Consider the following 20,079-nt stretch of genomic DNA (forward strand, 5'->3'; position numbering starts at 1 on the left):
CAGCCAGGTCACTATCTCGCAGTCCATTGAGTTCGAGCCCCGCGTCAGGCTCTGGGCCTGGAGCCTGTTTCTGATTCTGTGTCTCCCTCTTTCTCTGCCCCTCCCCCGTTCATGCTCTGTCTGTCTCTGTCCCAAAAATAAATAAACGTTGAAAAAAAAATTAAAAAAAAAAAGAATCTGAGTTTTACCTTCCTTGCTTTGATGCATACTGTCAGCTCCTCAGCTCTTTTTCTATTTGTTGCCTCCATTCAACTTTTAGCTCTGTTCTCTTTTCCATTAACTCTACTACTGGTGAATGGATACTTCTTTTTTCTCAAATGAAAAGTAAAAATTCACTGCTCAAACCATTGAACCAAGATACTGCTTGCTTTCTTTCTTTCTTTCTTTCTTTCTTTCTTTCTTTTTTTTTTTTTTTTTTGCAATATTTGTTTTATTGAAGTGGTGTAGAAATGAACCTGCAATATCTCTCAGGTGTGCCTGCAAAACCTAACTGAAGGTTTTTTGTTGTTGTTCAACCAAAGCTTACCAAAGTTTCTAATTCTAAGATAGTGGATTTATACAATTCCAAAAGTTTTAATACTACTTAGTTTTCATCTGAATATAAATATATATACAAATTCACTAAGAGAATTTAGAGAATGTAGAAAAGTATAATGAAAAATTTACCTTTAAGCCCATCACCAGAGGTAACAGCTGTTAACATTGTACTGTATATATCCCTATAATTCTATAAAGACGTGTGTACCTTTTTTATTTTTTTGCCACATTAGTATTATATTTATGTGCAGTTGTCTATTCTGTTTTTTCAATTAGTAATTTTTAATAAAAACAAACTACAGCATGCAAACCTCAAATACTTATAGGTACAATTTACTTAAATTTTTTTTTTTTAATTTCAATCCAAGTTAACATATAGTGTAGTAATGGTTTCAGGAGTAGAATTTAGTGAATTATCACTTATATGTAACACCCAGTGCTCCTCCCAACAAGTGCCCTCCTTATTGCCAGTCACCCATTTAGCAACCCGTAGTTCTGTATATTTAAGAATCTCTTATGGTTTGCCTCCCTCCCCGTTTTTATTTTTCCTTCCCTTCTGCTATGTTCATCTGTTTTGTTTCTTAAATTCCACATGAGCAAAATCATATATTTGTCTTTCTCTGACTGACTTATTTCACTTAACATAGTACTTGCTACTTCCATCCACATTGTTGCAAATGGCAATATTTTATTCTTTTTGATCACTGAGTAATATTCCATTGTGTATATATCCTATATCTTTTTTATCCATTCATCAATTAATGAACATTTGGGCTTTTTTCATAATTTAGCTATTATCAAAAGATACCAGTTTCTTATGTACTTTGTTGGATTTTTAGGGCAAGGAAAGAATTTCTGTTATTTAAAAATCATAAAATGTACAATGATGACGTGCTGCATTTTTTAATTATATAGCACTAGATACCCAGTCTCAAATACCAATATCCTTGATTCTTGAACCACTTCACAGACAAATAATGTATTCTGTTTGTAATTCACTTTATATCCCAAAGGATAATCTTAATTATAAATAAAGTCATGAAGAGGCTTAAAATATTTGAGGTGGGGTTTTTTTTCTTCATATAAATAGATAAGCTTGAACTTCTTTTCATCATTTCACAGTTTATCAGTGCAGATGTACATGGAATTTGGTCACGGTTGTTTTGTGATTTTGGTGATGAATTTGAAGTTTCAGATGCAACAGGAGAAGAGCCAAAAGAAATTTTCATTTCAAATATAACGCAAGTATGATTATATATATATATTATTGTATATGTATATGAATGTTTTTTTTTAAGGTTGATGTGAATACATTTTTTCTTAGTTTGTTTTTTAAAAATTTTTTTTAATGTTTATTATTTTTGAGAGTGGGAGAGACAGAGTGTTGAATGGGGTAGGGGCAGAGGGAGGGAGACACAGAATCCGAAACAAGCTCCAGGCTCTGAGCTGTCAGCACAGAGCCCGACTCAGGGCTCTAACTTACAAATCGTGAGATCATGACCTGAGCCGAATTTGGATGCTTAACTGACTGAGCCACGCAGGCACCCCGATGTGAATACATTTTTTAAAGGTGACAATAGCAAAATACTGTAATATGCAATATTTTTCACTTGTTTTATAATATTTTAAGGTAATTCATGAGGGAATGTTTTGTTAATTTCTTGATCATATTAAAACTAAATTTAAGTTAGAATATGAGTGTCTGAATTCCTTCTAACATTAATAATCAATAGATCAACATTTGCTTGTGATAAATTTTAATTTTGTTCTGTGTTGTGTTCCTATTGGGCATGAAGTGTGATTCAGTGTTTACTAAACTGTGTGTATTGTGTCAGATTGTAGATGTAGTAAGTATGTCTTAAGTCACCTGGCCCAACACAAGACTGTGGGGAGGATACACAGTTAGGTCACTATAGACAAAAGCTTTTCTAAAATTTTTTATATTTCTAAAACATTTGGAGAAGGAAAAAAAGTATTAGAATTAATTACTCTTAGATCAAAAAGTCTGAACTTTCACGTTCTCTTCAGGTAAGCTTAAGTTTTTTATTCCCTAAAAGAATTGGAGATATCATTGTGATCCAGTTTTCCTAGTTTTTTAAGTCTGAATCATTACTTTTACTTGCATTCTTTCTAATCAGTTTACATTAAAGATCAAAGAAACCAAATGTAAGGGAATGATAATAGTATTTGTGTTTCTATATTTATGCTTGATTTTTAAGCCCAGTGTAATGTTGCCTTTTCACCCCTTTTTAAGAGAAATGCATTAAAAAAATCATTCTGTGTCTCTGTGCTTACAGAATGATTTATTATTCAACCTTTAATCTTTGTGCTTGTTTTTAGTTTGTCCCTGCGAACATCATACAGTTAGAATAGAATAGGCTCCAGGAAATAGTTGGAATCTTGTATTACATTGGTATTTTCTTTTCTTAAATAGTGTAGGCAGTATTAAGGTTATCCACAAAGAATTACAAAGTACCATAAATGTTCCCATTTAACTTATATGCAAAAGTATTTCTCTTTTTTAATAAAGTCCTTATGAATTTTATTCTTCTTGAGATATTAGTAAACCCACATTATGTTAATTTTATATACATGTTGTGATCATAATCTTAATTCTCACCCAGATCATTAAGCCACAGGACAATTTTCAGAATCTTCACAGTTAAGAAAGAAAGGATGATAATTCTCTTTAGGTTTTATGTAGATTAAATTATTACCACCTTACTCAACCAGTGTGTTGGATTATATGCATTAATAAGCAAATTTCTGGGCCTTGGACCTATCTCATCCATCCTCTTTGGTGAATAGGTCAGTTTCTTCCTATTTTTGTCCTGGTAAGCTGAGCTACACAATATTTTTTTATCCTTTAACACGTTGGGCAGCAAATTTTAAATTACCACTTTTCTGGCTTTAAATCTCCATCCTTCTTGGGACACCTGGATGGCTAAGTCAGTTGAGCGTACAACCCTTGATTTTGGCTCAAGTCATGATCTCACAGTCGTGGGATTGTGAGCCCTGTGTCAGGCCCCTCACTGAGTGTGGAGACTTCTTGAGATTCTATCTCTCCCTCTGCCCCCTCAGCCACTTGAGCACTAACTTTCTCGCTCTCTCTGTGTCTCTCTAAAAATAAAATTAAAAAAAAAAATTTAAATCTCTGTCCTTTCTTGCATTTCTTTCATCTTCAAAGTTAGACTTGTCTTTTATGCACAGATTTTTTTATAACATGACTTTAAAACTTATATTTGATAACTTTGAATATTTTTTATAAGTCCAAAGAATCTGTATCTATAAAATATTTGAACTTCCATGTAGAATCTCCTTCTCCCCCAAACACAGAAATTATATATTTTTTTTTTTTTAATTTTTTTTTTCAACGTTTATTTATTTTTTGGGGACAGAGAGAGACAGAGCATGAACGGGGGAGGGGCAGAGAGAGAGGGAGACACAGAATCAGAAACAGGCTCCAGGCTCTGAGCCATCAGCCCAGAGCCCGACGCGGGGCTCGAACTCACGGACCGCGAGATCGTGACCTGGCTGAAGTCGAACACTTAACCGACTGCGCCACTCAGGCGCCCCAGAAATTATATTTTAAACATTCATAATAAAATAGTAAATTGATCATTATTTTGCAATAATTCTTAAAACGCTTGCTTTTACTAAGGAAGAAAAGGAATGACTTGGCATTTTGATTGTTTTGAGAATTTTATGATAACCTGGTCTATTTTGTGTGAGATTTGAAATTTGTGCAAAAAAGGAATACATGAACTTGTTTTTTTAGTAGAATTCTCTTATTTAGGCTAATCCTGGTATTGTCACCTGCCTTGAAAATCATCCTCACAAACTTGAGACAGGACAGTTTTTAATGTTTCGAGAAATTAATGGAATGACAGGGTTAAATGGATCGACACAACAAATAACTGGTAAGTTCCTGTGTTTTATTAATTCATTTATACTTATTCATTATTCAACACATTAATAGTTCAGACAGTATATTCAGTGTTGAGAACACTTCATCAGCTTAGACAAACATGATCTAATTCTTGGCCTCAAAACATTCAATCCAAGTGAGGACGTGTTAACATTAAGCAGTGATGTAAAGAGAGTGTAAAGACAGTACAGGCATTTCTGGGAACTCTAAACATGGCAAGGAAGTCTACCCGGTTTGGGTACAGCAGCAGTGGGGACAAGTATCTTGATTAAAATTTGAAGATTGCTTTGGCTTAGGAAAATGATGAAAAGAATATTCTATGCAGAGACCAACAGTAAGAGGCAGTTTGTTCAAGAAACTAAAAGATACAATATGGCAGGGCTGGCAGTGGGAGTTGATATGGCAAAAGTCTTAAGACATTTAAGAGGAAATTTGATAATCTCATATTGTAGGTAAGCAAAGAATCCAACATGGGCAACTTATTCACTTAAGGAGTGCAGGTTTTGGAGAGAAGATGATGAGTACAGTTTAGGTTCGTTGAGTAAGGTGGCAATGAAGTATTCAGGTGGAGACATGCTTTTGTTAGTGGCTTGTATAAAAGGAATGAGTGGATGTTATTGCAGGCAAGTTTGTGGGTTTGTTGGCAAAAAGTTGAAGGAATTTGATTTTTATTTATTTATTTTTTTTGTAGACTAAGATGAGATCGTTGCCCAAAGGAGAGCAAAAGTGCCAAAGTCATAGATTTAAGGAGAGTTAAACATTTTAAAAAATAGACTATCAGGTTTAATTTAGTGCCCGTTTGAAGTTGAAGATAGTGAATTTGTAGCAGTGTTAGTCTGCATAATTTGTGATTTTTCTCCAGCCATGTTTAAAAGAGTCAAAGACAGGGGCGCCTGGGTGGCGCAGTCGGTTAAGCGTCCGACTTCAGCCAGGTCACGATCTCGCGGTCCCGGAGTTCGAGCCCCGCGTCGGGCTCTGGGCTGATGGCTCAGAGCCTGGAGCCTGTTTCCAATTCTGTGTCTCCCTCTCTCTCTGACCCTCCCCTGTTCATGCTCTGTCTCTCTCTGTCCCAAAAATAAATAAACGTTGAAAAAAAAAAAAAATTTAAAAGAGTCAAAGACAGTGCTAGACATCCTATAACTCAAAGATGGCATATTTACACTTGTTAGCCAAGAAGGTTCAGGTTTATCTTTAGGACATTTGGAAGTCTAATTATGTAATGAGTGTGTAGACTAGCAAATGGATTACTTTTTTTTTTTTTCTTGTAATGACTATAAAATGGATCCTTAGGAGAGACAAAAATCAGTCCCTATTATGAATTCTTCATAATAACTTTGGATCTATAGTTGGTTAAACATCTTTAATCACAAAATTACTGGATTTTGTTTCCCAGACTATATCCAGATATGTAAAATACAGGTTACATCATTAATATTAAAGAATTTGTATCTGTTTTTGTAAAAATTAACTAATCCTTTAGGATTATCATTTGTTGTTATTGTATTTGTTATCATTTGTTATTTGTTAAATCACTTAGGATTTATCATTCGTTATCTATGCAGTGGGGGATTGTGATAGTTCAGAATCTTGAGGCTACAAACAAAGTGTTCCATTTGTCTGCCTGTTCATTAACAAGTACCACATTATATTTAGTATTAATTGCATGTAATTAGTATCAACATGTTATTAATGCCTTATAAAATATTCTAATATCTAGTAATAAGCATCTCATGATTATCCCCCCTCTGAGTTTTCTTGGTAATTTTTAAGTCCTTAAGTTCACACTGGAAAAATAATCTATCTAGTTTTCCACACTTCCTCCCACCTCCAAAGAAATTTATAGTGGGATCTTCTAATTTTATAAATTAGGGAAAATTACCATCTTTATCATGATAAATCTTCAAGTTTAAATACTTATATCAGCATGTAATGGTTTTCTTATTTTTCTTTTAGTGGTATCACCATTTTCTTTTAGCATTGGTGATACTACAGAACTGGATCCTTATTTACATGGAGGCATAGCTGTCCAAGTTAAGACTCCTAAAACATTTTGCTTTGTAAGTATGTTTTTGTTTTTGGTTTTTTTTTGCTTAAAATATATTTCTTTGAGGAAGAATGGCAGAAGAGAAAAAAGTAATAATACTCAGTTAACCAAACAGTTAATTTAAGGGCTGAACAGATTTTGATTTTTAATTTGTACCCACTTTGAGGGAAGTGGTATCAATTTAAGGAAATAAACTAATAACAACAAAAAAATTATAGCTAGAATACCAGTGCATATAAGTATATAAGTTGTTTACTTCAGAGGATCTATACTTTTGTGAATCATCAAAGAGTTGATCATACTTCTTACTCCCTAAGTAAGATAAAAGATGAAGCTAATATATATTTGAAAGATTTAACAAGCACTGAAACTGTATATGTTTTGTTTTATTAGTCAATTATTCCACTTTAAGTGGAATTAAGTGGAATTAAAAATTAAGTCTAGCAAGAAGACAATGGGGAATGGTAGCTCTTTTATATTTCTATTAAATCAAATTAGCCCAACCTTATTTATTTCAGACCTTGGGAGAGATGCATTGCTTTTAGTGCTCTATATTTTTTGTCAAGTAATCACTTGCTTGAAGTAATAGTTTTTGTTTCTGAAGTAATAGTTTTTGTTTCTATTAAGGAACCATTGGAGAGGCAGATAAAACATCCAAAGTGCCTTATTGTGGATTTTGGCAAACCTGAGGTAAATGAACACTTTGTAGGTTTGAGAGAGGCAGCAGAGAGGGCATGGGAATTGGTACCTTTCTGTCAGGTTTTTTTAATAAAGGTTGTATTCATATATCTAGAGTTGACTCCCAAGTATTAAAAACAGGGATTTATATCATGGAAAAATTTTAAGAATAGAAAAACATTTTACTTTTATAATATGTTAGCTTTGATAATTGAAAAACTATTTCAATAATTTGTACAAAATCTTACTAAAAGATTTTCTGAACCATATAGAGTTTTATATGATACATGTTTCTTCCTAAAAAACCTTGGAAGCATTTATTCTTTTGTTTTAAGTCACTGAATATAATTTTGTAGCAGTGAATGCATTTGTGATAAGGAAAGAATAGTATTAACAGTTTCCAACTTTATAACTTGATGAAGAAGGATTAGGTGATTTTGATCTTATACAAATGTCTTGTTGGTGTTGTTTAGTTGATATTGCTCTGACTTTCATAGGAATAACCTACTAAAAACTGGTTATATCACCGGAGATTGAAACTTGGATCTGTTGCTTAAATATAGCTTTATGGCCTTGAAGTCAAGTTGTTTAACTTCTCTAAGGCTTAGCTTCCTCATGTGTTAAATACAGATAATAATAGTATTAATCTAATTAATTTATTATAAGAATTAAATAATTTTTAAAGTGTTAAGCACAGTGCCTGTCATATATTATGAACTCAATAACTGTTGAACAATTTTTAATGTTCCAAATAGGCACCTTTACAGATTCACACAGCTATGCTTGCCTTGGACCAGTTCCAGGAGAGCTATAGTCGCAAGCCAAATATTGGGTAATGTTCTTCATTTGAAATAACTTTTTTTCCTTATTATAAAAGCAGTATTTGGGAAATTATAATTTAAAACATTTAAACTAAATGTTTTAGTTTAGAAACTAAAGTTTAGTAACTAAAGCCCTTCATAGTTGCAACACTACTAGATACACTGAACTCTATAAACATTTATTATGACTTGGTCTTTTTTCTGGTGGGAGTGGAGAGATCGATTCCTAAAAATGGAATTATGCTCAGTAAGAATTTTTCCATTTTGAAATCTTCAAAAGCTACTTTTTAAACTTTTTAAAATAAAAAATCTGAGAATTATTGAATTATGAATCCACTATGTAACTTTTTACTTTCTGGTCTATTAAGTCAGAAGTACTGTTGCAAAAAGTATTTGCCTTGTCTATTTAAAACCATTATCCTATTTATATACTATCCTTAGGTAAACGTGATTTTTAATTAATGTATTTATGAGTCCATTACCTTCAAGTCAGGGAAGCACTTCATGCTACCTGCTGGCAAAATTCCACTTTTTTTCTTACAGATTTCTTAAATTTTAGTTTTGAATATGACTTACTGTTTATGGCAATTAAGAATATTGAAAGTGAGGTGCTTCATGTTGAATCCTAGGTGCCAGCAAGATTCAGAAGAACTCTTGAAACTAGCAACGTCTATAAGTGAAACCCTAGAAGAGAAGGTGAGTATTCAAAGTTAGGACCATCAAAAAAGGTGTAACATGATAAACATTCTATATATTAATATTCTCTTACCTTTCAGATCCCAGCTTTGCTGCTTATTGACTCTGTGACAGTAGGCAAGTTACTTAAATTTGTTCTGCTTTAGTTTATAAATCTATAAAACAGGGTTATCCTGTCTCTGAGTGTTACTGTGAACATTAAATGATATAATTTTGTGAAGTGCTTAGAATCTGAGTATATGGCATATAGTAATTACTATTTTCTGCTCCTGCTATATTTTTAGTATTAGTATTATGTCTTCTGATTTACTTTGTTAACCCACTGAAACTCACTGTATAGCTGTAAGTTTTCCTATAAATCATCTTTTTTCCATTAGATATTCATATCTCTGAATTGCATTTTGCATATCATGTTTGGACATATCACCTAGAAAGCGATTTTTTCATGTCATGGTGCCAGTGCTTGCTGGCCAGTAGTTTCATTTTAGCAGATAACAACGTTAGCAGTGTTTGTGCACTTAGTTGAAAATTTTATAGTTTTTGTTATGGTATAAAAATGAGGGGGAAGTGTAAAGTCTTAACATTAGTGGTTAAGAATAATATGATCTCATATTTTATGTGATTAAAACAAAGGAAATAACAAATGAACTGAAAACAGTGAGTCATTAACCACAAGTTAAAGACCTTTTATGTATGCGTATTTAGTGGTTACAGAAAAGTGCGAAAAGCTAGAAATAGATTGATGAAGTCTGTGATTACAAGGAATGATATGATTAGGGATTTATCAGATTTATTGAGATAAAACTTAGATATAGAAAATTTCACCCTTTTTAGATGTACAGTTCTACAAAAATTTGTAGACAATTGAGCTGTGCACCATTAAAGTGTATAGTCATAATATCTACCATGATAATCAAGATATAAAACATTTCCATAAGGCCAGAAAATTTCCTCATGCCTCTTTATAATCATCTCCCTCTCCCCCAGCCAAACCATGGCAACCAGAATATTTTTGCCTTTTTTTTAGAATGTCATGTAAATGGAATCATGCAATATGTAGCCTTTTGAGTCTGGTTTTTTTTTACTAATTATAATGAACTTGAGTTTAATCCATGTTGCATGTTCATTCCTATTTATTGGTTGAGTAAGTAGCCCATTGTATAAGTGTATCACAGTTTGTTTTTCCCTGTACCAGCTGGATATTTGGGTTTCCAATGTGGGCAATTATGAATAAAGCCCCTACAAACATATGCATACAGATTTTGGTGTGGACATATGTTTTTATTTTTCTTGGGTAAACACCTAGTGGTGTATTACAGAGACAAATGATAGATACAGGTTTAGTTTTATAACAGACTGCCAAATTGTTTTGCAGAGTAGCTATACCATTTTGCATTTCCACCAGAAATGTATGAGATTTTGAATTGCTCTGTATTCTCTCTATAATGGTGTATTATCTATTTGTTTGACTTTAGCCATTTTAAAGTATGTGCATTGATATCTTGTTTTGGTTTTAATTTCCATTTCATTGATCATTATGAATTTGGTATCTTTTCATTTGCTTATTTGCCACTCATATCTCTTCTTTAATAAACTGTCCTTTTAAATCTTTGTTTTTTAATTAGGTAGGTTTTCTAATTGATTGAGTTCTTTATATATTCTGGATATCAATCCTTCATAGGATACATGTTTTGCAAATATTCTCTTCTAGTCCATGGCTCATCTTTTTATTTTATTACAGTGTCTTTAAGGAGCAGAAACTTTTAATTTTGATAAACTTCAGTGTATCATTTTTTTGGTATGTGTTTTATACCTTCTTTTAAATCTAAGGTCACAGCTCTGTCCTGTGTTTTCTTCCAGAATTTTTATGGTTTTGTGACTTCATTTTTGTATGCCATGCAAAGTATACAAGTGTAGGTCAAGTGTACACAACTGTACATTTTTAATTCATTGGACCCAGTTTTATACTTTTGTGAGTTCATTTTTTCATACTTTGCCATGTATAGATCAAGATTAATTTTTTGGTATGTAGAATATCCAGTAATTCTAGCCCATTTATTGAAAAGATAATTATTTCCTTATTCTATATTCTGGGTATTCTTTGTCAATAACTTATTGACCACATATGTGTAGGGCTGATTCTGAACTCAATGTTTTATCTTCCATTGGTTGTTTCTGTCTTCCATTGTTTTTTGCTAATATCATCCTATCTTGATTATTGTAGCTCTGTGGTAACTCTTAAAATCAAGTTTGGTCTCTAGTATATTTCTCCAAAGGAGCTCAGAATTACGTTTTTTTCTGAGTTCTTACATGTTTTAAATATTTTTGGTAGCCTCCATACTTGAAAGGCAACTTGGCTGAATATAACATTCTAGGCCTTACTTTCTTTAGTGGTATCTTACTGTTGAGAAATAATGATGCCACCTTAATTTTTTACTCTTACAAGTAAGTCTGGCCTTTTTGCCTTGTAGTTTTGTATGTTTTTTTCACCTGTAAAGTGTATAATTTTAACTGTATCTCAGAGTTGATCATTCAGTCCATTTTTCCCATATTATGAGCCCATTTTAATACATAGATTCAGATTTTCTTTTATTTTTTTCCTTTTGCGGGGAGAGGATTGGTGGTGGAATGGATTCCTTTAGTATTTAGTTGAATTTCTGATTGCAGGTGAGGTTTTTTTGTTTGTTTTCCCACATCTCTCAAGTGTTCTTTAAGGATATAATTCACTCAATCAGATTTCCACTGCCTTATAATTAGTTTGGAGGAGAAATTTTCATTGGCTGAAATGTTTTGATTCTAATTTTCTGTTTACTTCTTACATTACTTTTGTATAGTAAACTGTTTTTTGTCTATTTTGGGGGCAGGATAAGAGTTTTGGGTGCTTTTTTCAGATTTGTACTTCTAAAACTCCTTGTTCCCTTAGGATACTAGAAAGGGGTTTCTTTAATGGTTGGGTTTGTTTGTTTTTGGTGGTTAGGTATCGGTGTCTTGTAGATCTCTTTGATTTCTGCCAAATCATTAATTTCCTCTCTTCTTAATTTAGCCTTCTGCGTCAAAGAATGTCGCCCTTTTTCTATTTACATCATTGCCTCCCACTGAAGTTCTTTCGCCATAGGCAGTGCTGAGATCTGCCAGATTACATACGTGTTCAGTACTTTTTGCACTTAGTGCTAGGGCTTCTGTTTTCTCAGGATGATTTTGACTGTGGTTTGTCACTGTTCTCTTTTCATTCTCTTTTCTGTGGTTACACACTTCCTGCTCTCTGTGAAGGCTTATAGCATTGTGACGTCCAGAAGTAGTTTTGTTGGAGTTTGGTACTTATTTTTCTATTTACAGGTAATTTGAAGTTTATAATACTCTGTTTTCTAGTGATCCTGAAACCCTGCCACTGGTTTATTTCTCTTCTTTTGGATATGTATCTGTTTTTAGAGATTGTTTAGGCAAATTTAGATTTGAGCTATTTATCCTAGGGCAACCAAAAATTCCCCAGATTTGAGTGTTTCTTTTTTTTTTTTTAATATTTATCTTAAAAATTCTTTACTTAATTTGACAATGCAAAAAATGTTCACTATGTTCATAGATTTTAACTCTTCTAAACTTGGTTTCCATAGGCTTCTGGATGTTATAATACAAGCAAATATCTGGAAACATGTTGAAAATATTTTAACTTAAATAAATGCTAGAAACTGTGTACCTTTGTCATATTTCGTATCTATATTATTTTCTTCAGTTAACTTCAGTCCAGTGAATGACATTTTCCATTTTAAATTCCTATTTCATAGTGAACGTAACATTTCCAAATTTGAACTCACAAACATATTTCCCCTTCTTTTTCCAATAACTCCTCATATTTTCTAGTCTGTATCAAAATTTGTCAGAGTATCTTTGTTAAAATTCGGAGCTACTCCCACTCATTCGGCCATCTTTGGGTTTTCTCCTCTATATCTGTTTAATCATTGTGGCTGTAAAGAAGTTTTTGGAAATATTTCTAATCTTTATGTCTGCCTTCATTGTAGCTTAAGGTCCTCATACCTTACAACTTTTTCATTGAATCAGCCCTAGAACTGCTTACTTAAATTGAAATTATTCATCTCTCTACCACTCTGCTGCTGTATTATCCTACTTCTTTCATCATATGAGTTTTCTTCTCAAAAGCATCCAATGCTTCCTTTATTTTTTCTATCATGTCCAAAGTCAGCCATGGTCTTTGGTGTTCTTCATAGTCTAATCATACTCTAACATGATCTTATTTTCTTCCTCTCATATAAAACGTGCAAATTCATTGCAGCTTTTTCAGTTTTACACACGTTCCTTCTTCTTTGAGTTGCCATTTTCCCTGAACTGAATCCTTTCCACTTCAATTCTAATGCAATTCATTCTTCAACACTTAGTTCAGATTTAAAGTTTTCCATATCCTTCTCTGCTCATTATATCCATTATTTATCCTTTCCTATTCAGAACTTCTGCAGGACTAATATTTTATTTTTTTGACATTGTATTTTGTATAATTTATTTATTTTTTATAATTTACATCCAACTTAGCACATGGTGCAACAATGATTTCAGGAGTAGATTCCTTAAGCCCTTACCCATTTAGCCCATCCCCCCTCCAGCAACCCTCTATTTGTTCTCTATATTTAAAAGTCTCTTATATTTTGTCCCCCTCCCTGTTTTTATATTATTTTTGCTTCCATTCCCTTATGTTCATTCTTAATTAAAAAATAATAGAATCTTGGGAGATATTGTAACCTACTGGTAAGTTAGACTTTTAGGGCTCAGATTCTAGTTTCACTTATTAGCTATAAAATCAAGGAAATTGCTTTTTCAAACTTCAGTTTTCTAATCTGTATGATAAAAATTATATTTCCTAGGATTATTTTGAAAATTACATGTGGACTTAATAGACAACTCACACTAGGTGCTCACACAAATTACCTGCTTCTCTTTGCATTCTCATCATTGTTTTTAATATTATCACTACACCAGTATCTCTGCATTCAGAAAGGGCACAGCTTAAATGAAATTATAATCAGAGTTGAGTTTAGTGCTAAATAGTTGAAAAATAATGAGATATAGAATACTGAAATGGAGTGAGTGGAATAGTAAGTAGATAGTAATGTCTTTTTGTATCACAAATATCTTTGAGAATGTAATAAAAGCCTTCTATTACCTCCTAAATGCACAAGTAGTGTTATTTTACATAGGATTTCAGAGCAGTTGAGCCCTATTTGAATCTTAAGGTTAAGATTCAGGTTACTAATGTTGAAAGAACAGGAAGAGAAAGAGAAGCCAGAGGTCATGAAAAGATCTTTCTCACAAATAAGAAATTGTGCTAAAACAATAGCTCCAGAATCCAATTCTCCAATATTTCCTTTAAAATGCTAATAAACAAATCTTATTTCAAGGACCATCATTTCAGTTTTTAAGTATGATAATGAGAACTTTATGATGATTGGCTCTTAAATATGCAAAATTACCATGTTACTCTCACTTTTTTTCTAACAATGTTAGTGCCTCATTATTTTTCACTCTTACTTTTTTCTTTTTTCTTTTTTTTTTTTTTTTTTACTACTTCAGACTCCAGCTGAAAGCTCCTTATTTTTTTATGGATCAGTTTATTTTTATTTTCATTTATTTGGGATCAAGTTTTCCCATAGTTTCCATTAGAACAGTTTTTTAAAATTCTAGATATTTATAAATACTGACTGACATCACAGAACTGATCTTTAACAAACGCTATAAATGGTAGATGTTCCAGTTAATCTTAAATTTTGCCCTAGTGTAACATATAGATTCAAAAAGCAAAAATGGGCAGTTACTGGTAAAGAGAAATACTGCTTAGGGTAACTAATATGCACTTGGATCTTTTATTATGAGATTGGAACTTTTTTAGGACTTAAAATCTAGTAGGAAAATTGAGTAGCTTTTTTAGAAGTTAAGCTACAGTAATTTAATAATTCTCACAGTAAGTCATTGACATGTTGAGTATATATGTAAAAACTTGTGGGGTTTTTTTTTTTTAAGTTTATTTACTTATTTTGAAAGAGAGTATGTGTGTAATTGGGAGAGGAACAGAGAGAGAGGGAGAGAATCCCAAGTAGGCTCTCTCTGCTCTCAGCCGGCAGGCGGTGGGGTGGAGGGAAGGGGAGGTAGGTAGTGCTCAACCTGAGCCCAAAATCAAGATTTGGACGCTTAACTGACTGAGCCACCCAGGCGCCCGAGATTATTATCTTTATGGCTTGTGTTTCAGCCGGAAGTAAATGCTGACATTGTGCATTGGCTCTCTTGGACTGCTCAAGGTTTTTTACCCCCACTTGCTGCAGCAGTAGGAGGTGTTGCTAGCCAAGAAGTATTGAAAGCCGTAACAGGAAAGTTTTCTCCTTTGTGCCAGTGGGTAAGTTTTGTATTTCAATATTTTTATAGGCTTGAGATTGAATTTTCCACCCATGCAGTGAATGTTATGAATTAAAATATTAATATATTATAAAGGTAACCTCAAAATATATTTTTGATGCATTAGTTAGATGTGATACACCACCAAAATTTAACTCTCTAATTGAAACTGACAAGATTATTGGTTGAGGCTATTGGAATATAACCCAAAGTTGTAATCTAGGGTTGATTTTTTTCTCATTTGTGAGAGTGAAGGAATGAATTTTCTACCCTTATACTTAGTTTTCCAGTATGATTAGCTTAGCATTCAAGGACTCTCAGGACTTTTAAACAGTTGGATGGAATCTTTAGGCACCAGAAATCTTCAGAATCCTTTCCTAGGTTTAAACTCTAAAAGTAAAAGCATAGGAATGGTATAAGTTTGAGAACTATATAGGTAAATACATCTTAAGAAGGAATAAAAAATTATGCTTTTGTTACCGAAAAGAATAATTGGCAGAGGGTGTCAAAGTATACCCTTCAGGCCCTTTCTTTTTGAAACACTTTAACATTTTGAATATAACGTTTATCTTTTTTTATGTTTTACAAAGTATCCATATAATGCTATTTTGCTGTTGAATTATTTGATTTATTTTAGTACAGAGTACAAGTTCAGTTGTAAATGTCTGGTTTAGATACAACTGTTAAGTATGTTACTAATGTAGATTCTGTCTTGTTATAATTAAGTAAATAACCATTTAACTAAGTTGAAATTTAGCCACATAAGTTATTTAAATGGAAATGAGAGTGAATTCTTTTTTTAATTAATTTCAATTTGTTGTTTTTGTTTTAATACTAAAACTGTGGCTTTCTAGGTCATTTGCTCTGGTATAGATTTGGAGGTGAAATTTTCCTTTTGTTTGTTGAAATTAGAATATACCATTTTTAAGATGGCTAAGTGACATGAATCAAATTATATCTTTTAACAGTTCCTTCAGGTTTAACCATTGTTTTAATGAAGTAATAATACAGGAATGTATACTGTATAAAAATCATATTTTTTAATGTATTAATCTGTTTTGGCATTTTTATCATTGTTTTCCTTAATGACTATTAAATAACCATAGAAGAGAAAAACCAATTTTTCTAGCAATTTAAGGTTTATACATAGTAAGTTGTGTTTTTGTCTTCTACTTTAAAGTTGTACATTGAAGCGGCAGATATTGTCCAATCCCTAGACAAACCTGAACGTGAAGAATTTCTCCCACGGTAATTCTGAATTTTTTCTTTATCTTTTCTTTCTCTCTTTTATGTTTATTTATTTTGAGAGAAAGAGAGAGTGTGCGAGTCAGGGAGTGACAGAGAGAGGGGGAGGGATAGAATCCCTAGCAGGTTCCATGCTGTCAGCACAGAGCCCAAAGCAGGGTTCGATCTTTCGAATCATGGGATTATGACCTGAGCCACAGTCAAGAGTCAGACACTTAACCAACTGAGCCACCCACGGGCCCCTTTCTTTCTTTTTTTCCTAGTTGAATGTTTGTGAGAGGTAACTAGGTTAAAAGGGTTTGTGCTCAAATATGCATTTGTCTTAGATGTCTTTTCTTGTAACTTACTGACTTCTACAGTCATTTTTTCCTCTACTTAGAGGTTATTTTAAGTGTCAAAAGAATGCAATATCTCTTTACCATTTTATAAATAATGAATATAATGTTTTAAATTGTATACCATGATAATAGTTAGCATTCAAAACGCCATTCTGGAAGCACCTGGGTGGCTTAGTCGGTTAAGCGTCCTACTCTTAATTTCGGCTCAGGTCATGATCTCGTGGTTGTTGAGATAGAGCCCTGTGTCAGGGCTCTCTAAATAAATAATTAAATAAAGTCAAAACAAAACAAAATACCATTCTGAACTTAGATGAAAATAGATGCTCTCTGCAACTTTTATATTGACATCAGTCATTCTTCATCTTTTTGAGTCAAACCTCTGAGAAATAAAAGCTTATGGATTCATTCTACCCCAAATTCACATAATCCAAAGTTCTTCTTTCAATTTAAATATGTTAACAACTCCAAAGCTCCTCCATAGACTTCTCTAGGAACCTTTATTAAAAATTCCTACCTTGGAAAACTGTCTTTTCTAGATAAACTGAAGTCACCTTTACATAAGTCATTTGAACATAGGATATTAAATCAAATGGAAAAAGAAAAAACTGATTTCTTAATGCGTTTTTTTTCCTCTTTGAAATAAGACAATTTTCCTTTAGATTGTCAGGAATTCTAGCGTATCCTATTTAAAATATACATTAAATTTGTATTAACAGTAGTGAAACTAAACAATGTTTTTATGTCTTTCTGGTTTTTGATATATATTATTTTCTGCAGAGGAGATAGATATGATGCCCTACGAGCTTGCATTGGAGACACTTTGTGTCAGAAGCTACAAAAGTTGAATATCTTCTTGGTAAGTATAAATAATGATGAGAATAATAAGTGGTACAGTCAAACTCCTATTGTGTACCATCAAATTAACTTATTAAAGGAAATTCGAGTCTTGAGTGAATACAATTCCTAAAGAGTAGACATTCAGTAAAAGTTTAAGACAGGAGTTTGCCAATTATGGCCCACAGGCGAAATCCTGCTGCCTATCTTTGTAAAAGGTGAAAGATTTATATGGTCTAAAAAAAATCCAGTGTACTGCTGCTGCCTATTTTTGTAAGTAAAGTTTCAGTGGAACACTGCCAAGCCCGTTCATTTATATATTGTTTGTGGCTTCTTTCATGTTATGATAGCAGAGGTGAGTAGTTATGACAGAAACCATATGGCCTACAAAACAGAAAATATTTATCTGGCCCTTTACAAAAAATATTTGTCAATGCCTAGTATAAAAACAATACATTTAAAATTAAAATATGAGTATGATAGTTTGGAAATGAAATGATTTTCTAGAAATACATTAAAAATTAGGTTTGGGATATTTTTCCATGTTTTAAAACTTTTTCTTACTGCATGAAGGAAGATGGAGGTAAAATCTGACTTTCTTAAATGTCTTGGTGCATTAGCAGGATATCTCTCCCTGATACAAAAAAAACTCCTTTTCTTGTCATTTATGGGTTTTTTAATTATAGTCAGTTCTAAAAATAATTCTAATTTTTAGTAATAATTTTTTAAATAATGTTTTGAATGTCAGCAACTGTTGCTAAGCTTTTACATACATATAGAAATTCTTAGAAAATCTCCATCAAATGAATTTTGAAAATTATCTGTAAATAAAAAATCTTTTTCATTAAAATGCTGCACTGATATTTTGTGGTATTTGTTTCTATCTCATAGAAATAATGAGCTCAACTGTTAGCTTTTGTTGGAGTGTCTTCTGTTTAAAGGAAGTGTAAATATTATGCTTTTCTTTACTTGATTTATATATTTTTAACTGTACCAGTTATAATAGTATCATAAATTAATTAAAGTAAAATGAATCGCAGATGTTCAAGTTATTTTTAAAAGTATGTATATATTATAAATTGTCATTTGAAGTAAGTTTAAGATGAAATTTCTCTTTAGTTAGTAGTTTTGGTTTTATTTCATTGGTTATATTTCATTTTTCTTCTCCATAGGTAGGATGTGGAGCCATAGGCTGTGAAATGTTAAAAAATTTTGCTTTACTTGGTGTTGGCACAGGCAAAGAAAAAGGAATGGTAAGACATAAATCCTTGAGGGGCTCCCGGGTGGCTCAGTCAGTTAAGTGTCCAACTTCGGCTCATGTCATGATCTCACGGTTCTTGAGTTTGAGCCCTGCATTGGGTTCTCTGCTGTCAGTGCAGAGCCTACTTCAGATCCTCTGTCTCCCTCTCTCTCTGCCCCTCCCCCACTCTCTTTTAAAAATAAACATTTACACCAAAAGATATAAATCCTTGAGAGTTAAATTTTTATATTTCTGTTGCTGCCCATTTTTTAACTGTATTTGACTGCATAGAGCTGAAATACTGATTTCTGAGGAGAAAGACTTAAGCTAGAAATTAAAAGATTCTGATTTTAGCCTGACCACTGTTCAAAAGATATGTGACCCTATGGCAACATATTTTTAATTCTCTGTTCCTCAATTTCTTTCTCTAATACTATGAAAACGATATATGTACTTCATAGTACATAATGTAATTATGAAGATCAAATGTGAAAGGGCTCTGCAAACCATAAAGCACATTAGAGTTGTTACTATTTCTATTAATATTTCTTATTAATCATTAGATAAATCTTTAAGATAGAAGAAGCTAACATTAGAAAGTGGCAGAGTTCTCAGGTATAGTTTCAATTAGTGATTATCAAAAGGAGAGGGAATAATACAAACTTCGGTGTACAATTTAAATTCTAAAGGTGATAAATGTGAGTTAATTGGGTAGCCATGTCTTATATTTAAATAAAAATATGTCACTGATTTTGTTTTGCCCTTAAGATATAAACTAGCTTCCCAGAGTAGTGATTTATCATAGTGACTAACAGTAAATAATAAAATGGCTAAAATTTGTATACTAGCTCACATTTTATAATTTATAAAGCCTGGCTTAATATTCTACTTAAAAAGGGCATTTATTACTATCACAGTTATAGGCAGATGTTCTTACATATGATATTATTCTTGCTTTGCATTTCCTAAGTTGTGTTTCACAAACCACTATTCTTTAAAATCTATTTCTTTAAAAAAAAAATCTTGCTTACCTAAGTTTGGGAATCACCTGAATACCTTAACTCCTTGGAAATTTATAATGCATAATGCCTGTCAGCATATAAAGATCAGGAAAAGAATTACAGCATATAAAGGTCAGGAAAAGAATTGTAGTAAACAAACATACTGACTTCAGGTAACAAAAAGTAAGTTAATGTGCACGGATCTCTAACTTGCTGCAAATACATAGACTCGCTATATAAATTACTCTTTTTTTAAAGTGTTTACAGATGTAGCCAAACTAAGAAGAAGGAAAGAGAAGTCCCTAGGAACCAAGAGAGAAATTA

General features: G+C 32.4%; 1 protein-coding gene across 4 annotated transcripts in view; it reads left to right on the top strand.

The window, feature by feature from the left end:
* UBA6 (ubiquitin like modifier activating enzyme 6) overlaps positions 1–20,079 on the top strand; it is a 91,724-nt gene that overhangs the window by 44,674 nt on the left and 26,971 nt on the right. For all 4 annotated transcript variants that reach the window (XM_023253071.2, XM_045056271.1, XM_045056272.1 and 1 more), the window contains 10 exons: positions 1,660–1,782; positions 4,334–4,457; positions 6,419–6,522; positions 7,137–7,199; positions 7,943–8,019; positions 8,638–8,704; positions 14,955–15,098; positions 16,278–16,345; positions 17,458–17,536; positions 18,687–18,767. In XM_023253071.2, the coding sequence (XP_023108839.1) occupies positions 1,660–1,782; positions 4,334–4,457; positions 6,419–6,522; positions 7,137–7,199; positions 7,943–8,019; positions 8,638–8,704; positions 14,955–15,098; positions 16,278–16,345; positions 17,458–17,536; positions 18,687–18,767 (930 nt within the window). The remainder of the gene's footprint in view (positions 1–1,659; positions 1,783–4,333; positions 4,458–6,418; positions 6,523–7,136; positions 7,200–7,942; positions 8,020–8,637; positions 8,705–14,954; positions 15,099–16,277; positions 16,346–17,457; positions 17,537–18,686; positions 18,768–20,079) is intronic.

The sequence above is a fragment of the Felis catus genome, chromosome B1, assembly GCF_018350175.1.
Source record: "Felis catus isolate Fca126 chromosome B1, F.catus_Fca126_mat1.0, whole genome shotgun sequence".
Classification (NCBI taxonomy): Eukaryota; Metazoa; Chordata; class Mammalia; order Carnivora; family Felidae; genus Felis; species Felis catus.